At 50.8% G+C, this 19,054-nt stretch overlaps 1 protein-coding gene across 2 annotated transcripts in view; it reads right to left on the bottom strand.

Moving 5' to 3' along the window:
- The window catches only part of DCHS1 (dachsous cadherin-related 1), a 45,489-nt gene that overhangs the window by 11,064 nt on the left and 15,371 nt on the right, over positions 1-19,054 (bottom strand). For both annotated transcript variants that reach the window (XM_032853341.1, XM_032853342.1), the window contains exons 2-6: positions 7,976-9,886; positions 2,219-2,407; positions 1,890-2,121; positions 1,514-1,750; positions 147-1,172 (exon numbers count right to left, since the gene is read on the bottom strand). In XM_032853341.1, coding sequence (XP_032709232.1) covers positions 147-1,172; positions 1,514-1,750; positions 1,890-2,121; positions 2,219-2,407; positions 7,976-9,886 — 3,595 coding nt within the window. The remainder of the gene's footprint in view (positions 1-146; positions 1,173-1,513; positions 1,751-1,889; positions 2,122-2,218; positions 2,408-7,975; positions 9,887-19,054) is intronic.

The following is a 19,054-nucleotide window of genomic DNA, read 5'->3' on the forward strand; positions in this document are numbered from 1 at the left end:
GGGGTTTAGGGAGTGGGAGGTAAAACCAGGGTGAAAGTCCAGGCTCAGTCCTGGTCCTAAAGGCAGGGGTCTGGGGATTTTCTCTGGGTATTCAACAGGCTGAGGATGAGGCTATGAGGTCTCAGAATTTGGGCCCCAGTGCTCACCAGTCTGGGGGTGGATGCGGAAGGCCTTGCTGTCTTCTGACAGCGGTCGCAGGCTGTAGGTCAGACGTCCATTGGGTCCCGAGTCTCGGTCAGTGGCAAAGACCCGGCCCACGCTGGTCCCTGGGGGCTGGTTCTCAGCCACAGCCAGGAAGGTGGGCTCCTCAGACAAGCGGGGACTGTGGTCATTCTGGTTGAGGATGCTGACCCTCACGGTGGTTGTGCCTGTCTGCTGCCCCAACTCAGCTTTGGACCCAGACACTGCCATTACCTTCAGTGTGTAAAACTCCTGGGCCTCACGGTCCAGTGCTCCTCGTACCCATAGCCAACCACTCTGTGGTTCCAGGCCAAAGGGATTACTTGGCCCATCTGCTGCAAGATGGTAGGTAATGGGGCCCCCATCTGGTGCTTGAGCTTGCACTTTCAGGACCTGAGTTCCAGGGGTGGTGCCTGAGGGCAGGTCCACACGGTAGGTAGGGCTGTCAAAATGAGGAGCCAGCCCACGGGTCCCCAAGTCCTGTACCACCACCCGTAGTCGAAAATGGCTGGTGCGGGGTGGGGAGCCTCCATCCCGGGCCTCCAGCTCCAGCTCATGGGCTGGCCCCCCTGGGGGCCCCAGAGGTCCCATAAGCCGTACATGGCCTGTAGTGGGGTCCACAGTGAAGGCCCCACCACCCCCAGCAAGCAGGGTAAAGGTGACTCGACTGTTAACGCCTGCATCAGGGTCCAGAGCCCGAAGTGTATAAATGGGAGTCCCTGGGGCAGTGTTTGGTGGCAGCAACACTGTGTCTTCAGGTGCAGGGAAGGCAGGGGAGTTGTCATTCACATCATCCAGCAGCACACGCACCCGAGCTATAGCAAAAGCTGGGGGCACTCCACTGCCTGCCCGCACCTCCAGCTCCAGCACTGGTCCCAGCAGCTCCCGGTCCAGAGGGTGAAGTGTTTGTAATAGCCCTGAGGCCCCATCTAAGGAGAAGAGTCCTCGGGGATCCCCGCCTGATAGGGCAAGAGTCACAGACCCCAAGCGACCTAGGGGAAGGAGAGAGGAGTCAAGAAAGCGATGGAGACATCTACTGAGTTGGGGCCTAGACTCTGATCTCAAGGAGGGCTAAGGACTATCTATACTGTGTCTTTCAAACTATTAGGGGGAGGGGCAGGTGGTGGCAGAGATGCTGGGTGGCACTAAGGTGATACTTCATGTGCCTGCGGATGAAGGCGAGTGCCTGCACTGTGCCAGGGATATGCTGGGGATTTGAACCTGCATGTTTTATATTGCGGCTATCTATGGTGTGATACTCTAGGGTACTTTGAGATGGGTTATGTTGGAGTGGCTAGGTAGAGCACCAGAAGGGTATAATGATAACTGATACCTGGTGGATTGTGCGCCCGGACTATGCCCACACTGGTGCCTGGTGCCACATCCTCTGGTACAGAAAAGACATACTGTAGTTGCTCAAATACTGGTGGCACAGGGGTTCCAGGCACAATGCTGACGTTGACTCGGGCACTGGGCTCTGCCTGCAGGCCACCTCCATCCTGAGCCCCAATCTCCAGCTGCACCACAGAGTTGGCCCGTCTGGCCAAGGGCCAGGCTACTGTCAACAGCCCTGGGAGAAGGGACAGAAGCAGAGTGCATAAAGAAACAGCATAGAGGTAGAAAGGTTATGGGAAAGGGGGGCAGTACTTCATTTAAGTAGGTGGGAAGAGGGGTCCGGGGACAAGCCCTGGGAGTGGGAGGATCCTCACCTGAGTGCTCATCCAAGGCAAAGAGTGGGGGGTTATTGCCAGCCAGGATGTGGTAGGAGAGTCGCCCGTGGGGTCCCTGATCAGGGTCATGGGCACGCACCCTCAGTACAGCTGTGCCTGGTGTACTCTGCGCACTCAGACTGGCAGCATACTCCCGTGGATAAAACTGCGGGGGGTTGTCATTCTCGTCTGACACAAACACTTTCACGTATACCATGGACTTGAGGCCTCCCTAGGGAGACAGGCAGCAGTAAGTCAGATGGGCCCTGTCTGGCTCTGGTAAATGCCCTATCCCAACATCCCAACCTGTCCACAGTCTGCCCACTCACCCCGTCCACAGCCGTCACTGTGAAGTCGAAGCTTGAGGGCCCCTGATCTCGGTCCAGGGTCCGGGTTGTGCACACATCACCACTGTGGGCATCGATGCGGAACGGGGGAGACCCTGAGGCACCAAGTCCGGCACCCAAGGAATAGGAGAGGAGGCCAAATGGACCACTGTCCGCATCTGTGGCTGTCACCTAGGGAGAGGCTGGGGTGAGTGATGCCCCTTCTTTTTGACCAGAAGATCCAGAGCTAAGTGGCAATTAGAAGGAGCAGGCCCTGGGCCAGCTGGGTGCCAGGGTCTCTGGAGAGAGGATACAGAGAGGGGACAAGTAGGATGTGGGCCAAAACCCAACCTCACCGCCTCAGACCTCACCACCTGGTTGAGGTTCCTGTGAGCTTCTAGTCACAACATTTTTGTCAGCTGGTCAATATATAACTTTGTTTTAAGTGTGTTTCTGTTTGAAGACACCTAATGTAATATATATTGTTGATTCATTAACATTGAATCCACAGCCGATGGCACTGTAAGTCACATCTGAATGAAACTTATCTAACATATGTATTATCTTCATAAGGCACATCACAGCCCTCCTGTGCTTAGGAACACGAGACAGCACTTGAGCACTACACTTGGGGATCATTTTAAAGAGCAAATCACCAAACAAAAGGGACAAAAATGTGAAAAATGTGGCACTAAATAGACTGCGGGAGGGACCGTTGTTTACAGTATGAGCTGAAACATGAAGGCAGAGCGTTGCCTGGAATGTGCCCACCAGTCCACTTGAATTTCTCATCGTTCTGCACATGTCGGGAAACGACTGCAAAAGCTCCGTGAGTATCAACTTGGGGGTTACAATAAAATTTTAGAGAGTTCACAAATTTAGAAATACAGAATCTGCCCATGATGAGAACCACCCTGGAAGTGAGAGAGGGAGAATGGCTAGTCTATGGGAAGTCAAGGTCTTATGTCCAGGGGGCTCCTCAAAACTAAGAAGTAGGGGAAGGCTCTCCTGCTTAATTCTTGGGTATCCCCCAGACTGGCTCAGGAAAAGTTGAACTATTGGACATTAATGTCAGGAGCCTCTAAACATTTCAGAGCCAGGGCAGCAGGAGACACCATTCTGAAAGCTTCTGAGCCCAGGACAGGGCCAGGCACACAGGAGTTCTCTGCATATATTTGTTGAATGAGTAGATGGACATTCTGATTACCCTGACAACAAAACCTTCTTTCAAACTAAGTTTTTATACGTTGGGTGCACATTAGACCTCTGACAGTGTGTTAGCTGGTGCTGACTGCTGTAGACTGTGACAAAGTGCTCTCTGTGGATACAGGGGTCCTAGGGTCATGTCATGCTGTAAGAGGAGGCTGGAGAGTTCCCTCTTCTTAGCCAGAAAATGTTCCTCAGAGAGAAGGCTAGCCAAGGACTTCTGATTGTTGCCCCGGCCCTTGATGGAAGTGATTTGTGGCACTGTTTACCCTCCAGAGAGACTCAAAAACCCTGCCATGGCTGACCCTGGAAACAGCTCCTGCTCCAACTCTTTACTATGGCTGTGGGCCCAGATATCCCAGGAGACAAACATCCCCCCGCATCAATCCAGGCAGGCTGCAGCCCAGCTGTGGCACCATCTCCAGAAGCTGTTAAAGACCTTTGCCCTCTGACTCGTTGCAGGAAGAAAGCAATACATAGTGGTCAGGGGAAGTTGTCAGGAAGTGACCCCAAAAGGCGTAGGGGCCACTGACTGGAAATGACCAAGGCAGAAGTGAACATCCCGCCCTGTGCAGCTCCTGCTTAGAGGTTCCACTGCAAACGCACTGTCTCCCTTCCCAGCAGGCTCTCAGCCCTGCCTCCCAGTCCAACCTTGGTCAGCTCCTTCTCGTGCTCATCTCTCTCCTTTTGTCCCCACCCACTCCCTAGCTCTCATCGAATGCAGTATTTCAGGGAGGAAATAAAGACCCTTATCTGTGAATTTTCTGAAGTTCCTTCCAGACCACAAACTTACAGCATCTACCCCGTCCTGACCTCCTTTCCAGGTGTCGCCTGCTTCTCCTCCCACTACCGTCCCCTCCACATTCCTCTGCCTCCCTTTCCCCTGCCTGTTCTCACACACTGTTGCTCCCTGGAATCTCTCCTTGGCCTCTTCTCACTCCACATGCTCCCTCAGGACCTTCTCTTCCACTTCCGTGGCTTTGACCATTGTCTGCACTTTGACCTAGACCAGTCCTCTGAGCTCCAGACCTGTACATCCAGATGCCTGCTCAACATCTCCACTTGGATGTCCCACAGGCACCTTAAATCCAGCCTGTCCAAAGCTAAATTCATGATCATTCCAACCCCCTCTAATGACTCTTCCATCCACGTAGTTGCTCAAGCCAGAAATCTGTTCTTCCCTTTTCCTCTCCTGGTATATCAATCAACTAGGGACTAAGTAAATCCTCATTATCTCTCCTATTTGTCTATTCCTCTCCATCACCATTATCACTGTCCTGATTTAGGCCTGAGTCATCTCTCCCCTGGACTATTGTGATTCCCTTCTCATAGGTTTCTGGCCCTCTAATCTGTCCTCCACTCCAGGATTTCTGGTCCTTAGCATGTCTGACAGTTTGGACCGGATAATTCTTTGTCGTGGTGCTGTCATATGCACTATAAGATATCTGACAGCATCCCTGGCCCCTATGTGCTAGGTGCCAGTAACATCCCACCAGTTGTGACCTTCAGAAGTCTCTAGACATTGCCTAATGTCCCCTCCAGAGGGAAAAATCACTCCCAATCATGAACCACTACTTTATACTAACTACCAAAAGCATCTTTTGAGAAAGCAAATATGGTCATATTAAACTTCTCCTCGAAAATTTTCAATGTTCTCTAAAGAAAAGTCCTCAAACCCTTGGCTTGGCTCCTCACTGGGTGGCCTACTTGCACTCCCACCTCCCACTCACCCACTGCACACCTTGAACTCCAGAGACACTGAGCTACTTGTAGCTTCTGAACAAGTCAGGCTCTCCCTCTGCTCTGAGCATGTCACCTGTGCCTGGACCCCTTCTCCCCCACCATCCAGCCCTCTCACAAACTCCTGCTCAGCCTGTGAGTCTCAGCTTAAGTGTCACCTCTTTGGGGATGCATTCAAATTGCCTGTCTGTACCTCACATAAGTCTCCGTTATGGAAGTTTTTTTTTTTTAAATTTTTATTGCAGTGCAACTATTTCTTTGCACAATAATCTCCCCTCTAGACTATAAACACCATGAAGTAGGGGGTAATGACTCATTCATTACTGTATTCTTTGTCCCTAAGACAATGACTAGCACATGGTAGATACTTGATAAATGTATACTTAATGCATCCAATATTAAGACTTCTTCTAACAGATACAAACACTGTAGTCATTTTTACTCTCATTGCGTATAGTTACTAAGAGTGAAAACTCAAGGAAACCCTCTGGAGAGTTGCTCTCTTACTTCAAGCACTAGTGAAGAAGAAATTTAGAAGCTGTCACCCATTGGTCCTGTGCCAAGAGGGAGAGTAAACACATGGGAAAGTGGATGGGAGCTGGACAGCACCAGGCAGGCAAATACCCAGAGTCTAGCCAGAGGGCAAGGCATCAGCTGGGTCCAGGCACTGCCTGAAGTCTAGGCCAATAGGCAGACCCTGAGAAGATGCTCAGGGATATGGTGGACTTCTGAGATGTAAAGACTTCAAGCACTAGTTTCCTAAGAGGCCTTCCTACATCCTGTTTTCAGTCCTTCGTCCATACTCCATGATGCAGCCAAAACAGTCCTCCCAAAAGACATATCAGATTTGACTAGAACCCCTCATTGGCCCCCTGTGGGTTTTTAAATGATTTCTTTAAAAAAAAAAGATTTATTTGACAGAGAAGAGAGAGAGGGCAAGAACAAGCAGGGGAGTGGGAGAGGGAGAAGCAGGCTCCCTGCTGAGGATACCAGGACCCTGGATGACGAGCTGAGTGGAAGGTAGATGCTTCACTGACTGAGCCACCCAAGAGCCCCAGCCCCCTGTGATTTTTAAGATAAAGCAGTGGTTCACAACTGGGAGTGATTTTTGCCCCCTGGAGGGGACATTAGACAATATCTGGACCTGCTTGTAATCTGGTCCTTGTCTACTATTTTGTCTCAGCTCTCTGCAGTTCTTAGCGGAACAGCTGAGGCCAACCTGAACAATGCAGTCTCCTGAGCACATCCTGAGGTTCTGCAGCTCTGTCTGTAGGCCTGGAATCCCCATCCCTATATCTATACAATCCATTTGGCAAAGTCTCATTGATTCTTCAAACGTCCCCTTCTCTGGACTTCCACAGCACCTCATATGCCATGTGATGCAGCACTAGTTACTGGTGTGTCTCCCTGTCTAGCTCGGACCTGCCTGGGAACAAGACTGTGTCCTTTCTTTGTTCCCTGGGACCAGCACAGCACCAAGCTTATAGTGGGAAAGTTAATTCTTGAATATATCACTTACCCACTGATCTAACCCATCCTTCACCTTTAAAGCAAGTTAGCTTCCTAAAAAAACAATCTGTAGGAAGGAGGGAGGGATGAAAAGGTAGGGCACAGAGGATTTTTAGGATGGTGAAACTACTCTGTATAATACTGTAATGCATGTCATATACATCCATTATACATATGTTATATATTTTGTTCAAACCTATACAATGTACATCAGGAGTGAACCCTAGGGTAAACTATTTTTTTGGGATTTGGGATGATTATGTGTCATTGTAGGTTCATCAGTTGGAACAAATGAACCACTCTGGTGGGGATGCAGATAACGGGGGGGCGGGGGGGTGTTACATGAATAGGGATGGGGGTATATGGGAAATCTTTGTCCTCAACTCAGTTTTGTTGTGAATCTAAAACTGTTCCAAAAACATAGTGTTTAAGAAAAACAAAAACAAAATCTAATCATGCCCTTTCAAAGAAAAAGACTCAAAGAAGTTCAGCGACCTCCTTTGCCTTTGAAGTAAAGTCCTAACCTCCTTAAAGCTTGGTGTCCAAGGACTTCTGTAATCTGGGCTTAGCCTGCCTTTTCAGTTTCATGCCCCTTCTGTCTCCTCCAGGCCTGACCTGCAGGCACTCTGTGGCTCCCAGAGTCTGTCCGGTGCTCCCATCTCCTCCTCAGAGAGGTCTTCCTATCCCACCTCCTCCTCAGAGAGGTCTTCCTGATCTGGGATCTCACAAATAGTTCTTGTCATCTCTCATCCTTGTGCCAGAGCACAAACGTCTCATCAAGGCTCAGCTCTACGGAGAGGGATGGGGGTTTCTTCCAGCAGAGCCCAGCACTGGATGAGGGCTCCATAAATGCTGGCAGCTCTCTTGGGGAGCAGGAGCCACATGGGTGCACAGAATCACCATCTCTGCCTTTCAGAACAACTTTGAGATTTTATAGATTCTCTCTCACTTTTTTTTTTAAATCATTTTTTTAAATTTATTTTCAGCATAACAGTATTCATTGTTTTTGTACCACACCCTCTCTCTCACTTCTTGACACCACAGGATACTTCTTCCTCTAGATTCAATCTTAACTCTCTCAGCTGCCTTACCTGGCCCAGCTCTTGCACCCTGTTTTCTCCTCTTGTCATGAGCCTTCACCTTCTGCACAGATTGTGGAGCTCACAGGATAGGATCACACCCTCTGACGTGAGTTACCATAAACAGATACACCTGTAAAGCTTGGTTTCTGTTCTGAGGTCCTCTGTGACCCTTTAATTCACTCCTGCCCACAGCAGCATCCCACTGTGTGCAGGACTTACCCACCTGCAGGAAGCAGGTTCCAGGCTGGGTGCCCTCAGGCAGAGAGGCATTGTAGAAAGTCCTCTGGAACTGGGGCTCATTATCATTCACATCTTGCAGGGCCACACTGACTGTGGCAGACGAGGCAAGGGGAGGCAAGCCCCCATCTGTGGCCACCACAATCAGCTGTGGCTGAGGTTCTAATTCATAGTCCAGCAAGGCAGCCGTGGTAATGATGCCTGAAGTGGGGTCGATGGAAAACCAGCGGGTGTTGGCACCAGGGGCCAGGCTGTAGGTGACCTGACCATTACTGCCCTGGTCAGGATCCCGGGCCATCACTCGCACCACGAAGCTGCCAGGCAGTGCAACTTCAGGAAGGGGCTCAGGTCGGTAGAGCTGACGGTCAAAGGTAGGCGCATTGTCATTGACATCGGTGACATGCAGCACAAAGGTAGCCTCTGCCCGCAGCGGGGGTGAGCCTGAGTCTGTGGCGGTAACCCGCAAGTTATAGGCATCCCTCTCCTCCCGATCCAGCTGCCGAGCCACGCACACCAGGTAGATGACACTGTCCTGAGTGCTGAGGGCAAAATGGCCCTCTCCACCCTCCAGGGAAACATTGACATGAGCAAAGTCACCATCATCTGGGTCTGACACAGAGATGCGAGCAACAAGCTGGCCAGGTGGGGCAGCCTCAGACACTCGTGGGGAGCCATCAGCGCTCAAGAAGATGACAGTCATGGAGGGCTGATTGTCGTTGGCATCTCGCACGTTCACAGTAACAAAGGCTGAGCCCAGCTCAGGGTGCGCCCCACCATCCCTTGCCTGCACCACCAGTTCATGAACCCGCCGTTGCTCAAAGTCCAGTGGCCGCTCCAGCCGCAGCAGTCCTGTGTGTGCGTCAATGGAGAAGGGCCCATCACCTTCACTCTGCCTCCGGTTGATCTCATAAGTCACAGCCCCATTGGCACCAGCATCGGCATCAGATGCATACACCTGCAAGACAGGACTGCCAGGGGCCAGGCTCTCAGACACCACAGCGTGATAGCGGCTCTGATTAAAAGCTGGGGCATGGTCATTGATGTCCAGCAGTGTCACATCCAGCAGGGCCTGGGCCCTCCGGGGGGGTGAACCACCGTCATAGGCCTCCAGTTGCAGCATGTAGTGTGAGCGGTTCTCTCGGTCCAGCTCCCCGGTAACTACCAGTTCTGGCACGGGGGCCCCATCTGGACCAGGACGTGTCTCCAGCTGGAAGGTCTCTCCAGCTCCATCACCGGACAGTGCATAACCCTGGGTTCCTAGGTGGCCAGCATCTGCATCACGAGCAGGCTCCAGCGGGTATCGGGTGCCACGAGCTGTATGTTCAGGTATCTGCAGGGCAGCCCGAGCCTGTGGGAAGGCTGGAGCGTGGTCATTGATGTCAGCCACTCGCACAGTCACTTCTACGGTGGCACCGTCAGGAGTGACTGCAGTGAATCGGTAGCGATCTCGCCGCTCACGGTCCAAGACGCGGGCTGTACGGACCACTCCGCTGTGTTCATCAATGGCCAGGTCTGTGCCCACCCCGCTGCCCTCTTGGGCGGAGATGAAGTACATGGGAGGTGCTGCTGTGCCTGGTGGAAGCCCTGCACTGATGTCCCCAATCAGTGTGCCTGCCGGCTGCTCCTCATCAATCTGTAGGTCCAAGCTCCCGGCCTGACCCCAGGCACCTGACACCCTGGCCCCCAGTAGCAGCAGCAGCAGCAGCAGTGGTACCAGGGGGGGCCTGGAGCTCTGCATGCCAGTGCAGGAAGGTGCAATGCCCGCCTTCTTCTGCATGACAGGGACAGTCCAGTTATGACTTGGGCTCCAGCTCCAGACCAGGCGCCAGGCCCGGCTTGATCTCAGGCTTTGAATCAGGTCCAACTTGGGCCCTGGCTCCAGCTCAGGCTCCCTGACCTGGGAGAAAAGCAGAAGGGAAAAGGTCATGGTTGGATGGGGGGGCGTGGAATCAATGGTCCAGGGAGACTGGGGATCTATGCCACAGTGAGACTCTGGCATGTTCAGCCCCTCCGTGGAGCATTTGTGCTGCCGCACATCCATCTCAGACCCAAGAAGCTCCTGATTCAGAATTCCTCAGCACCTATTCCAGTCTTACCCTGGCAGGTCCCCATCCCACCCTAACCTCCCCCGATCCCCAGCAGGTTGTTTTGTTCTTATTGTTCAGGTCTCAACGTCCTTGGACTCCCTTCCTTTCATGTCTGGACTTAAAAATATGGCCAATCCTTTCTCATTTTTCTTCTTATTCAGGACTAAAGGTAACTATGTGCTTTTGGTAACCTTACCTGAATCATCAACCTTCACCTTCAACCATTATATTCTTGTAAAACATATAATGCATATATGTAAAACATTACACGTGTAAAACATGTAATATAAAAATGTCTTATATATTACATGTGTGTTTTATATATAAAATACATATATGTTATATGTTTTACATATATATAACAGAAGTATATAGGAATTCCAGTATAGAGGAATATGTATATATTCCCTCAGCCTCACTTCCCCCTCCATTCAACAAGGGATTGGGCACACATGAGTGACTAAAGGAAACAGTCCCTGATTTCAGGGATGTCATAGTCCAGGGACTGGACAAGTAATTACAAGTGTGATAAGGGCTGTAAGAAGTACAGGTAGCTCTGAAGGCATATATAGAAGAGGGGCTTGCCATAGTCAGGGAGTCAGGGAGAACTTCTCTGAGTACGTGACCTCCAAGTCAGGATCTACCTAAAGAGTAGGTGTTGGCTAGGCAGTGGTGGGCAGCAAAAGGGGGTTACAGAAAGGAGAGAGTATTCAGAAGAGGGAACAGACAGACAGTGGGAAGGCCTAGGGTCTATAGTGAAGAAAGGGCTGAGAGTGTTTGGGGGTGAAAAGGGACAATGTGTGTGAGGTGTAGAGAGGTGGAGTGCTGGGGGGAGGGAGTATGAAATGGGGCAGGGACTCAGAAGTCATAAGGATGATTTGGATTTATTTCTAGGGGCAAATGGAAGCCACAAAAGCATTTGAAGAAGAGGTGCTGTGATATGAATACATTTTGTGACTATCTCTATAGATAGGTGCCCTTTGGAAAACGAAACCCATGCACATGGGACCACTATCTTAGGGCAGCCCCTATAACACACTTGTGGGAGTGTAGGTGATGGCGGTGTTTTGATGGTGACTTGGATGAATGTTAGCAATCAAAATGGTGAGAAGTGGATAGGTCTGCAGGAAGCTTAGGAGGTAGAACAGGCGGGTTTGATGACTGCTTAAAGGCAGGAGATGAGGGATTATGAGAAGTCAAGGATGATAGGCAAATTTCTGGCCTTAACCATCAACTGGAAAAAGGTATTCTTAACTGGCCAGAGAGGGAGACAAAAAGAAACCCAGAGAAGGCCAGTGCCTCTGAGGCTAAGGGGAGCCAGGGTTTCAAATACTGCATAAGTTCAAGAGGGAGGAGACCTCAAGCCCCATAATGAAGGCCTTAGTGACGGAGGGAGAGGAGCATCAGTGGAGAGGTTGCCCATTCTGCAAGGTTAGTTCATTTCCTTGTTTCTCACTTCTCACATCCTCCTCCCTCCATGCCATGAGGCTTCCTCTCCTGTGACAAGGCTCTCACTAGACTTCCAATCATCTCCATGCTCTACATCCAATGAACACTTTTTTTTTTTTTAAATCTCCCTCTTACTGGATCATTCTGGAACACTGGATCACTGGTCATTGGCTTCTTGGAGCCTACTCCTCCTGGCTTCACATGGTAACATCCCACCTTTTGCTTCCATTGTACTTCTCTGTCCACCCCTCAATTTCCTACACAAGTTCTTCTTCCTCTGCCCATCCCTCAAAAATTGGTGCTGTTCATGGGGCACCTGGGTGGCTCAGTGGGTTAAGCCTCTGCCTTCGGCTCAGGTCATGATCTCAGGGTCCTGGGATTGAGTCCCACGGCGGGCTCTCTGCTCAGCGGAGAGCCTGCTTCCCCCCCTCTCTCTGCCTGCCTCTTTGCCCAGTTGTGATCTCTCTCTCTCTCTCTCTCTCTCTCTGTGTCAAATAAATAAATAAAATCTTTAAAAAAAATTGGTGCTGTTCAGGCCTCAATTCTGGGCCACATCTTTTTCAACTCTCCTCCCTATTTTGCCTGGGTGATCTTATCTATTCCTGATTCAATTGCATCAGTTATTTCTTTTTTAAAAGATTTTATTTATTTGTCAGAGAGAGCGAGAGAGCACAAGCAGACAGAGTGGCAAGCAGAGGCAGAGGGAGAAGCAAGCTCCCCGCTGAGCAAGGAGCCCCATGTGGGACTCAATCCTGAGACTCTGGGATCATGACCCGAGCCAAAGGCAGCCAGCTTAACCAACTGAAGTATCCCTGTATCATTTATTTTTTATGCACTATTTGCTGACGCCTTTCCAGTTTCCTTCCACTTCCAGCTCTGGAGACACATGGCCAGCTATATACTGGACTTCCTTCACAACATATCTGTAACCCTCTCCTCAAGCTGACTTTCTTCCTCCATTCTCTATACTGTGAGCAGCACCACCACTCAGAAACTCCTTGCTTCCTTGCTTTTCTTCAGTCTGATTTCCAGTTAGTTATTGAAACCAGACCATCCCAATGAGATATGTCTCAAGTCCGCCCTTTCCTCTTTCTTTGCACCGCCACTGTCCCGGTCTGAGCACTGTCATCTCTCCTTTTGATTCCTACAATAGCCCCTAACTGCTCCCCCTGCCTCCTGGCTTGGACCGTCTGACCAATCTCCACCTGACCAGAGTTATCCACATAGCTTTCACCAAATCACTCCTGAAGAGAGGCTTCCAAGGGTCCCCCATTACTGATTGCAGAAAACTGCTGCCCCTATCCATAAAAAAAAAAAATGCAGATACGCATACACACAAACCGTATCTGCAATTTCAGGGGGTTCATGGACACTAGGTGTAAAACTTCTAACCCAAAAGATAAAGTACAATTCCCTTAATCTATCTTCCTGCTCTGAGCCCTGCTGCCTCTCCAGAGCACCCCCCTTTTACTGTCCTCCACCTTGCATCCCAACACTAAAGCCATCCCCAAGCTCCTTCCCACTCCTTGCCCTGTATGTACTACTCTCTTGTCCTGAGATACCCTTTAAATATCCTTTCCAAGTGGCCATCTCCTACTCAGACTTCAAGATCTGGTTCAAATGCCCTGTATTCTGTGAAATTTTCCGTGACCTCTCTCTCCCCACACCTGCAGGAGCCCCTCCTACCCTCTATTGGACTCCCACTGCTGTTGGTCACGCTGACAACAAACTGCACAGCAGCCCTGAATTGCAGGCCCTTTGAGGGCAGCAAGTTCATGGTCTTGGTTGTCTCTGTCCAGCACAGTGTGAGCAGTCAATCAGTGTTGAATGCATGGTCAGAGCCTTTTAATTCTACACAACCGCACTCACATGTTGACGCAGACAGAAACATCTGTGGACATGCCAACTCAGAAGACAAACACAATGAGAGCCTGTGTCCCTGAGGCAACATGGTCCGTCCTGTGGCTACAGAAGTGTGTCCTCAGGTTTAATGTATTAGCTCTGCTTTAGGACTGCCTGTCCTCCCAAGGGAGTTTCTGACCTCTTGCTTACACTTCCAACCCCATCTCTCCCACCTGTGTGAGGCAATAAAAAGAGCAGGGATTCTAGAGTTCGAGTTATTTTCCAATCTAGATGATTCTGTGAGAATTAGAGGCAATGGAAGCAAAGAGCCTAGAGCTGAGCGGGTACCATCCTCCTGGTAGATGGATCCCTTCATCCTGGGCTTCAGCATTCTGGGGTTCTCTGTCTGCACTAAGACCCCTGTCCTTGGGGACTCAAGTCTGAGGAGCTCATGGAATTGCCACATGGGATAACAGGTCAGAGGAATTCAGAACAAGGAGGTCTGAGTGAGCATAGGTCTGACTCAGTGGAGGGAGAGGCTGAGTATACAGGGACGGCCCAGGGGCCCAGGTCAGTGATGTAGGTCTAGAGACTGGGTTAGGGGTCAAGGTGTTAGAACTGGTCCTATTCATTTAATCTATCAGTGGAGAGCAAGCAGTTATGATTGGTGGGGAGAGAAGATAATGGACAGTGAGGTCAGTGTTTTTATTACTATATTATAGTTCTCTGACTCCCCATCCAGAGACAGAATGTCAGCTTTGTGAAGGCCAGGATGATATCCCATCTGCCTTTGTGTGTAGCACAGAGTATGGTAGGTGATCAATATGTTTTCTGAACGAAACGATGTATGAATGGTATGAGATAAAAGCTCAGGAGACTGATCAGCCTTGAAGAGGAGGGACTCAGGCCCAGACAGATGCCCCTTCTCCAATATGTGCAGAGCCTGCCCTCCTCATCACCCAACCTGGGTTCTTGTCCAGAGCAAAATCCCTCAGTACAGTCTCACTGTGGACACACAATGGTGCCTACTCACAAAGTCATGGACCCACACACAGCCAGATACACAGATGTACAGATTCAGATATAGACCGGCACAGTAAACGCATATACATATACGGTCAGGGGCCACTTTAACATATACGCAGATATGCACATATGCAGATACCCCTCCTTACGGAGAAGTGTATTTTCACACACACAAATGGGATAGTCATTCCCACAGATCTTGTCTCTCCACACCACCCCCCGCCCCACCAACACACATGCAGGCATACAGAGGGACCCACACAGGCATGCTTTTGTGCACACAGAAAGGCAACTTTCTCACAGGCCTCGCATGGACAGGCACATTCCCATGATACCCTCCCGCACACATACACACAGGCATACTCACATACACCCTCCCTCCCATGTATGCAGACATATGCACTTCCAAGTGTGCACAGATACAGCGGCAGGCACGCGCGCACACACTTGAAGACCCACCCACACACAGGCATGCTCTCACACATGCTGCCGGGGCACTCGTGGTCAGCTCTGTGGCTGCAGCTGTGACCTTTCGGTCCCTGGGGCCTCTGTCTGGACTGTGCCTCATCACTTCCTGCTCCAAGGCTTCCAGTTCCAAACTCGCACTCCAGACTCTCTCCAGAGACTGTCTCATCCTCTCTCCAGCTCTCCTCTCAGCACCATCTCCCCATCTGTCCAGTGCTTCTCACTGCCTCTTCCCCAGCACTTGCTCCTCCTCCCTGTTCCTGTCTCTTTCCCTCTCCAGGTCTGTCCCGTCCCTTCCCCCAGATCTGGCCTCACCTGACACCTGTCTCCTGCCCAGACCTGTCTTCTTTCTTCCCCCAGATCAGTCACTTCTCTCCCATCCAGTTGTGCCTTACTGCATGCCCTCACTGTCCTGGTCCTGTTGCTCTGTCCTCTGGCTCCATCCTGCTCTCCCCCTCTAGCCCCACATCTGGGCCTCTGGAACCACAGCTGGTTCTCATTAGGAGGGGGAGGGGCAAGGCTGTTCATTGGGGCCTGCAATGTGATGTCAATCCTCCCCCCACCACAGCCTGTGTGTCTACAGGACCTGGGAGCAGGGGGAACATGGGAGAGGAAAGAGAGGTGGGTTGGGGGGGAGAAGCAGGGGGAGCATAAGGGAAGGGGGTGCTACAGAAGGAAGTAGAGGAGTGGCGGAGGTACAGAAGGGAAGCAGGCTGGGGGAGCTGGCACCGCCTAGGCCTCCTCCCTCAACTTCCTGTCCTAGGGCCAGGGAGGGGCAGGGACCAGAAAGACAAGGCTTGGTGGGGGGGGGGGGGGGGGGGGGGGGGGGGGGGGGGGGGACGACAACGACTACTAGAAAAGCAGATTGATGCAAAAGTGGCAGAAGAGGGTAGCCTTGGTAAGCAAAGGGAGGGCCAGGCATAATGGGGAGAAGAAGAGACTGAGAATGCTGGTGGGGTGCTTGGGGGTAAGCCTGCAGGAGAGTGAGCTAGTGTGACAAAAGAGAGAGCACCCGTGTGGCAAAGGGCAAAGGAGAGGGGGGTGCTACAGTCAGAGAGGGGAGCGAAGTCAGAGCCAGCTATAGCTAGCCTGGAGAGGAGTGGGGAGGTAAATAGAGGCGTGAGGCAGAGCTGTGCTGGGGTACAGAGAGGAGGGTGAAGAAGGGAAGGACGGGGAGGGAGGAGAAGGCAGATAAACTGGCTTCCCAGGGTATCCCTGAGACAGCCCATGGGAAGGCTACTGCGTCCCTCCTGAGAACTGGTGCCCAGGAGCCACTTCGGGGAGAGGCTGGGGACAGATATGAGTGAGGGAAAAGCCTCTTTTCTGAACTTTTACAATGTGCTGGGCTCTATGCCAGGCAGTTCACAGACAGTATCTCATGTAATCATAAGAACCCTATGAGGAAGGTGTCCTGTCTTCCACTGAGGAAACAGACTTAGCATGAAAAAAATTTCCTGAGTTAACACAGCCCCAGTTTGATCCCAAGACTATGCACTCCATGCTGCCTGTGATGCAGGGAGAAGGGAGAGATGGAGAAAGGGAGAAATGACAGGCGAGCTGAAGGGATGGAATCCTAGCAAGACAATGGAGGCCTGAAGAAGAGAAGCCATGGGAGGAGGGAGACCAAGTATGATGTGTCTGTGACAGCCCAGGTCAGTAGCAGTGGGATCAAGAAGACACAGATAAAAGAGTTGAGGTTGACAAGACTTGGCCACTAACCCTTTGAGAAGGGTTATGGAATGGAAGGGTCCAGATTGACTTCCAGGGTTTTGGCCTGGTTACTAAAGTGGTGCCATTAGGACACCACAGAGGAGAGAAGCCGTTTCTCAGGTGCCCACTGGGATTGCCATGTGGTGATGTCCCAGGCACAGTTGGCTTTCCAGGTCTAGAGCCTGGGAGAGAGGTCTGGCTTGGAGATAGGGATTTGGACAAATCCAGGGGTAACTGAAAACCGTGGGCATGGAGACCCATCAGCTAAGGTGTGCAGAGGGAGAAGATTCTAGGGTAGTACCCTGTGGAGGAGTCACATTTAAGGGGTAGACTGAAGAGACCTTAATTCTTCTTGGAGAAGAAAAAAAAAAAAAAAGAGGCAGTATCACAGAAGTTAAGGGAGTAAATATTTCAACAAGAAGGGAGGGATCGATAGTGTCTAGGGCTGTTGAGACTTCAGATAGGATGTGGGCTGAGGAGCGGCCATTGATTTTAGCAGTAAGGCGTTCACTGGAGATCTGGGGAGAATAGTTTCAGGAGAGTCCAAAGGGTGCAAGCTTCCTGCAGTAGGGAATGATAGCGAATAAATCAACTAAACAACCCCCCCCCCAGACCAGATGTCAGCATAGAGCAATTCATCAATACACACTGCACTTCTACAATAGGGAGGCAATATATCACAATAGGGTAGGACAGGACAGGGGTGCAGACGTGGACTCGGGGGCCAAACCAAATGGGTTCTGCCCAGCTTCACACTTTCTAGCTGTGTAACCTCTGGCAAGCCACTCAGTTTCTCAGTGCTTCTAGTTCTTCCTTTATAAAACAGGGACAATAATGTTACTTAGTATGCTGTGTTTGTGGTTAGAATGGTATCTGGCAGATAGTTCTTGTTTTGAATGTGCACAGTGTGATTTGAAGATGGGCTCTGCTGTGAGGCAGACTTCAGTGCAAATTCTGACTCTGCCACTTACAGTGAAGCCCTTGGGTGAGTTGTTCAGCCTTTCTCAGTTTCCTCCTCTGTAATGTGGGGATTAAAGTGCCCTCTTTAAATGGTTGGCAGGAGAGTTAAATGAAAGAATGTTACCAAAAACTTAGCACATGTTCTGGCACACAGTGAGGGGTTAGTAAATATCAGCTGCTGTCGTTGTGCGCCAGACACACAGAATAACCCTCAGACAAGTGTTATCTCACAGATGAGGAAACTGAGGCTCAGCGGGTGGCAGAGAGATGGCGGACACAGCTCTGATGGACTCCAAAGCTAGTGCATTGTTACCGTATATTGCTTCTCTGCTGGAAGGCTCGGAATGCCCTGATGTCACTGGCCAGAGAGCACAACAGGGAAGGAGAACAAGCAAAATTTTGTTATAGGAGAATAAACTCGGCAGCATGCACAAGGTAGGTTAAAGGAGATCAGTATTGAGGAAACTGCCAGGCCAGGCAGAGGGTCAGGTGGGCATGGAGCCAGGTGGTGAGACAGGAGAAAGGATCAGAGGATGCTTGGAGGTTTCTAGGAGACATAGAGAAAATGGGGGAGAGGCAAGCTCAGGGAATGCATGTGAAAGGATTCATTAATTAATTGATTCAACAAACATCTATTGAAGATGGGCCAACCATCATACCAAGCAGTAGAGATAAAGCAGTGACTTGAACAGATGGGAAGTCATCGCCTTTGTGGTGTTCATAAGTAGGCAGGGCAGGGTGAGGGAGCAAGGGGTGGTGGTGATGGGGAGCAAGGGCCTCTTCCTCATGTCTGACCCTGACAATCAGAGTCTGGGTTGCAGGGGAGGCCAGTGAGACTGGAGCAAGCAGAGAAGTGAGAATATAGCAGCAACCCAGAGATATCAAGAGGGAAGAACAAGTGTAGGGATGTGAGAGATGGAGGGGCAGAACACATTAGGGGGACTGAGATGTTGGAAGTAAAACTAAGTAAGTTAACAGTTGAATACTTAACAGTTGTTTTCTTTCTGAATTCTCAAACAACTCTCTTAATGTTACCTACATTTTCACCCAAGGAAAGGAGAGCTCAGAGAAGCTAAGGTCAGTCAGGTGGCAAACGATGTAGCTGGAAGGTCAGAGGGGTAGCCTCCACTCATCTCCTTTCTTCTCTTTCCTCCTTCCCCTTCTCCTTCCTCATCAGCCAAAAGGGTGGTGCCTCTCTAGGCTCTGAGAGATAACAGCTCCTTCTATGAGCAGCTTAGAGAGAGAAACATAAACAAGGACATTCTAGTGTGCCAAGGGAACACAAAGGGGCATCCTGACTCATGCTTGGGGGTTCCGGTCTGACTGATGGGAGGAGGTGCTCTCTCACCGGGGGACACAGGAACTGAGAAGTAGCCCCTCTCAAGTGTCAGTAGTTGAAAATCTTGGTGTCAGAGGGTTACCCAGGAAACACGGACCCTGGAGCAGGAGGACAGGGCAGGCAGCAGGAAGCCAGGAAGAAGATGGGATCCAACAGCATGAACCCCTGGGAGGGGCTTTTGCTTGCA

Source organism: Lontra canadensis, unplaced genomic scaffold (genome assembly GCF_010015895.1).
Source record: "Lontra canadensis isolate GAN:19392208 unplaced genomic scaffold, GSC_riverotter_1.0 scaffold7, whole genome shotgun sequence".
NCBI lineage: Eukaryota > Metazoa > Chordata > Mammalia > Carnivora > Mustelidae > Lontra > Lontra canadensis.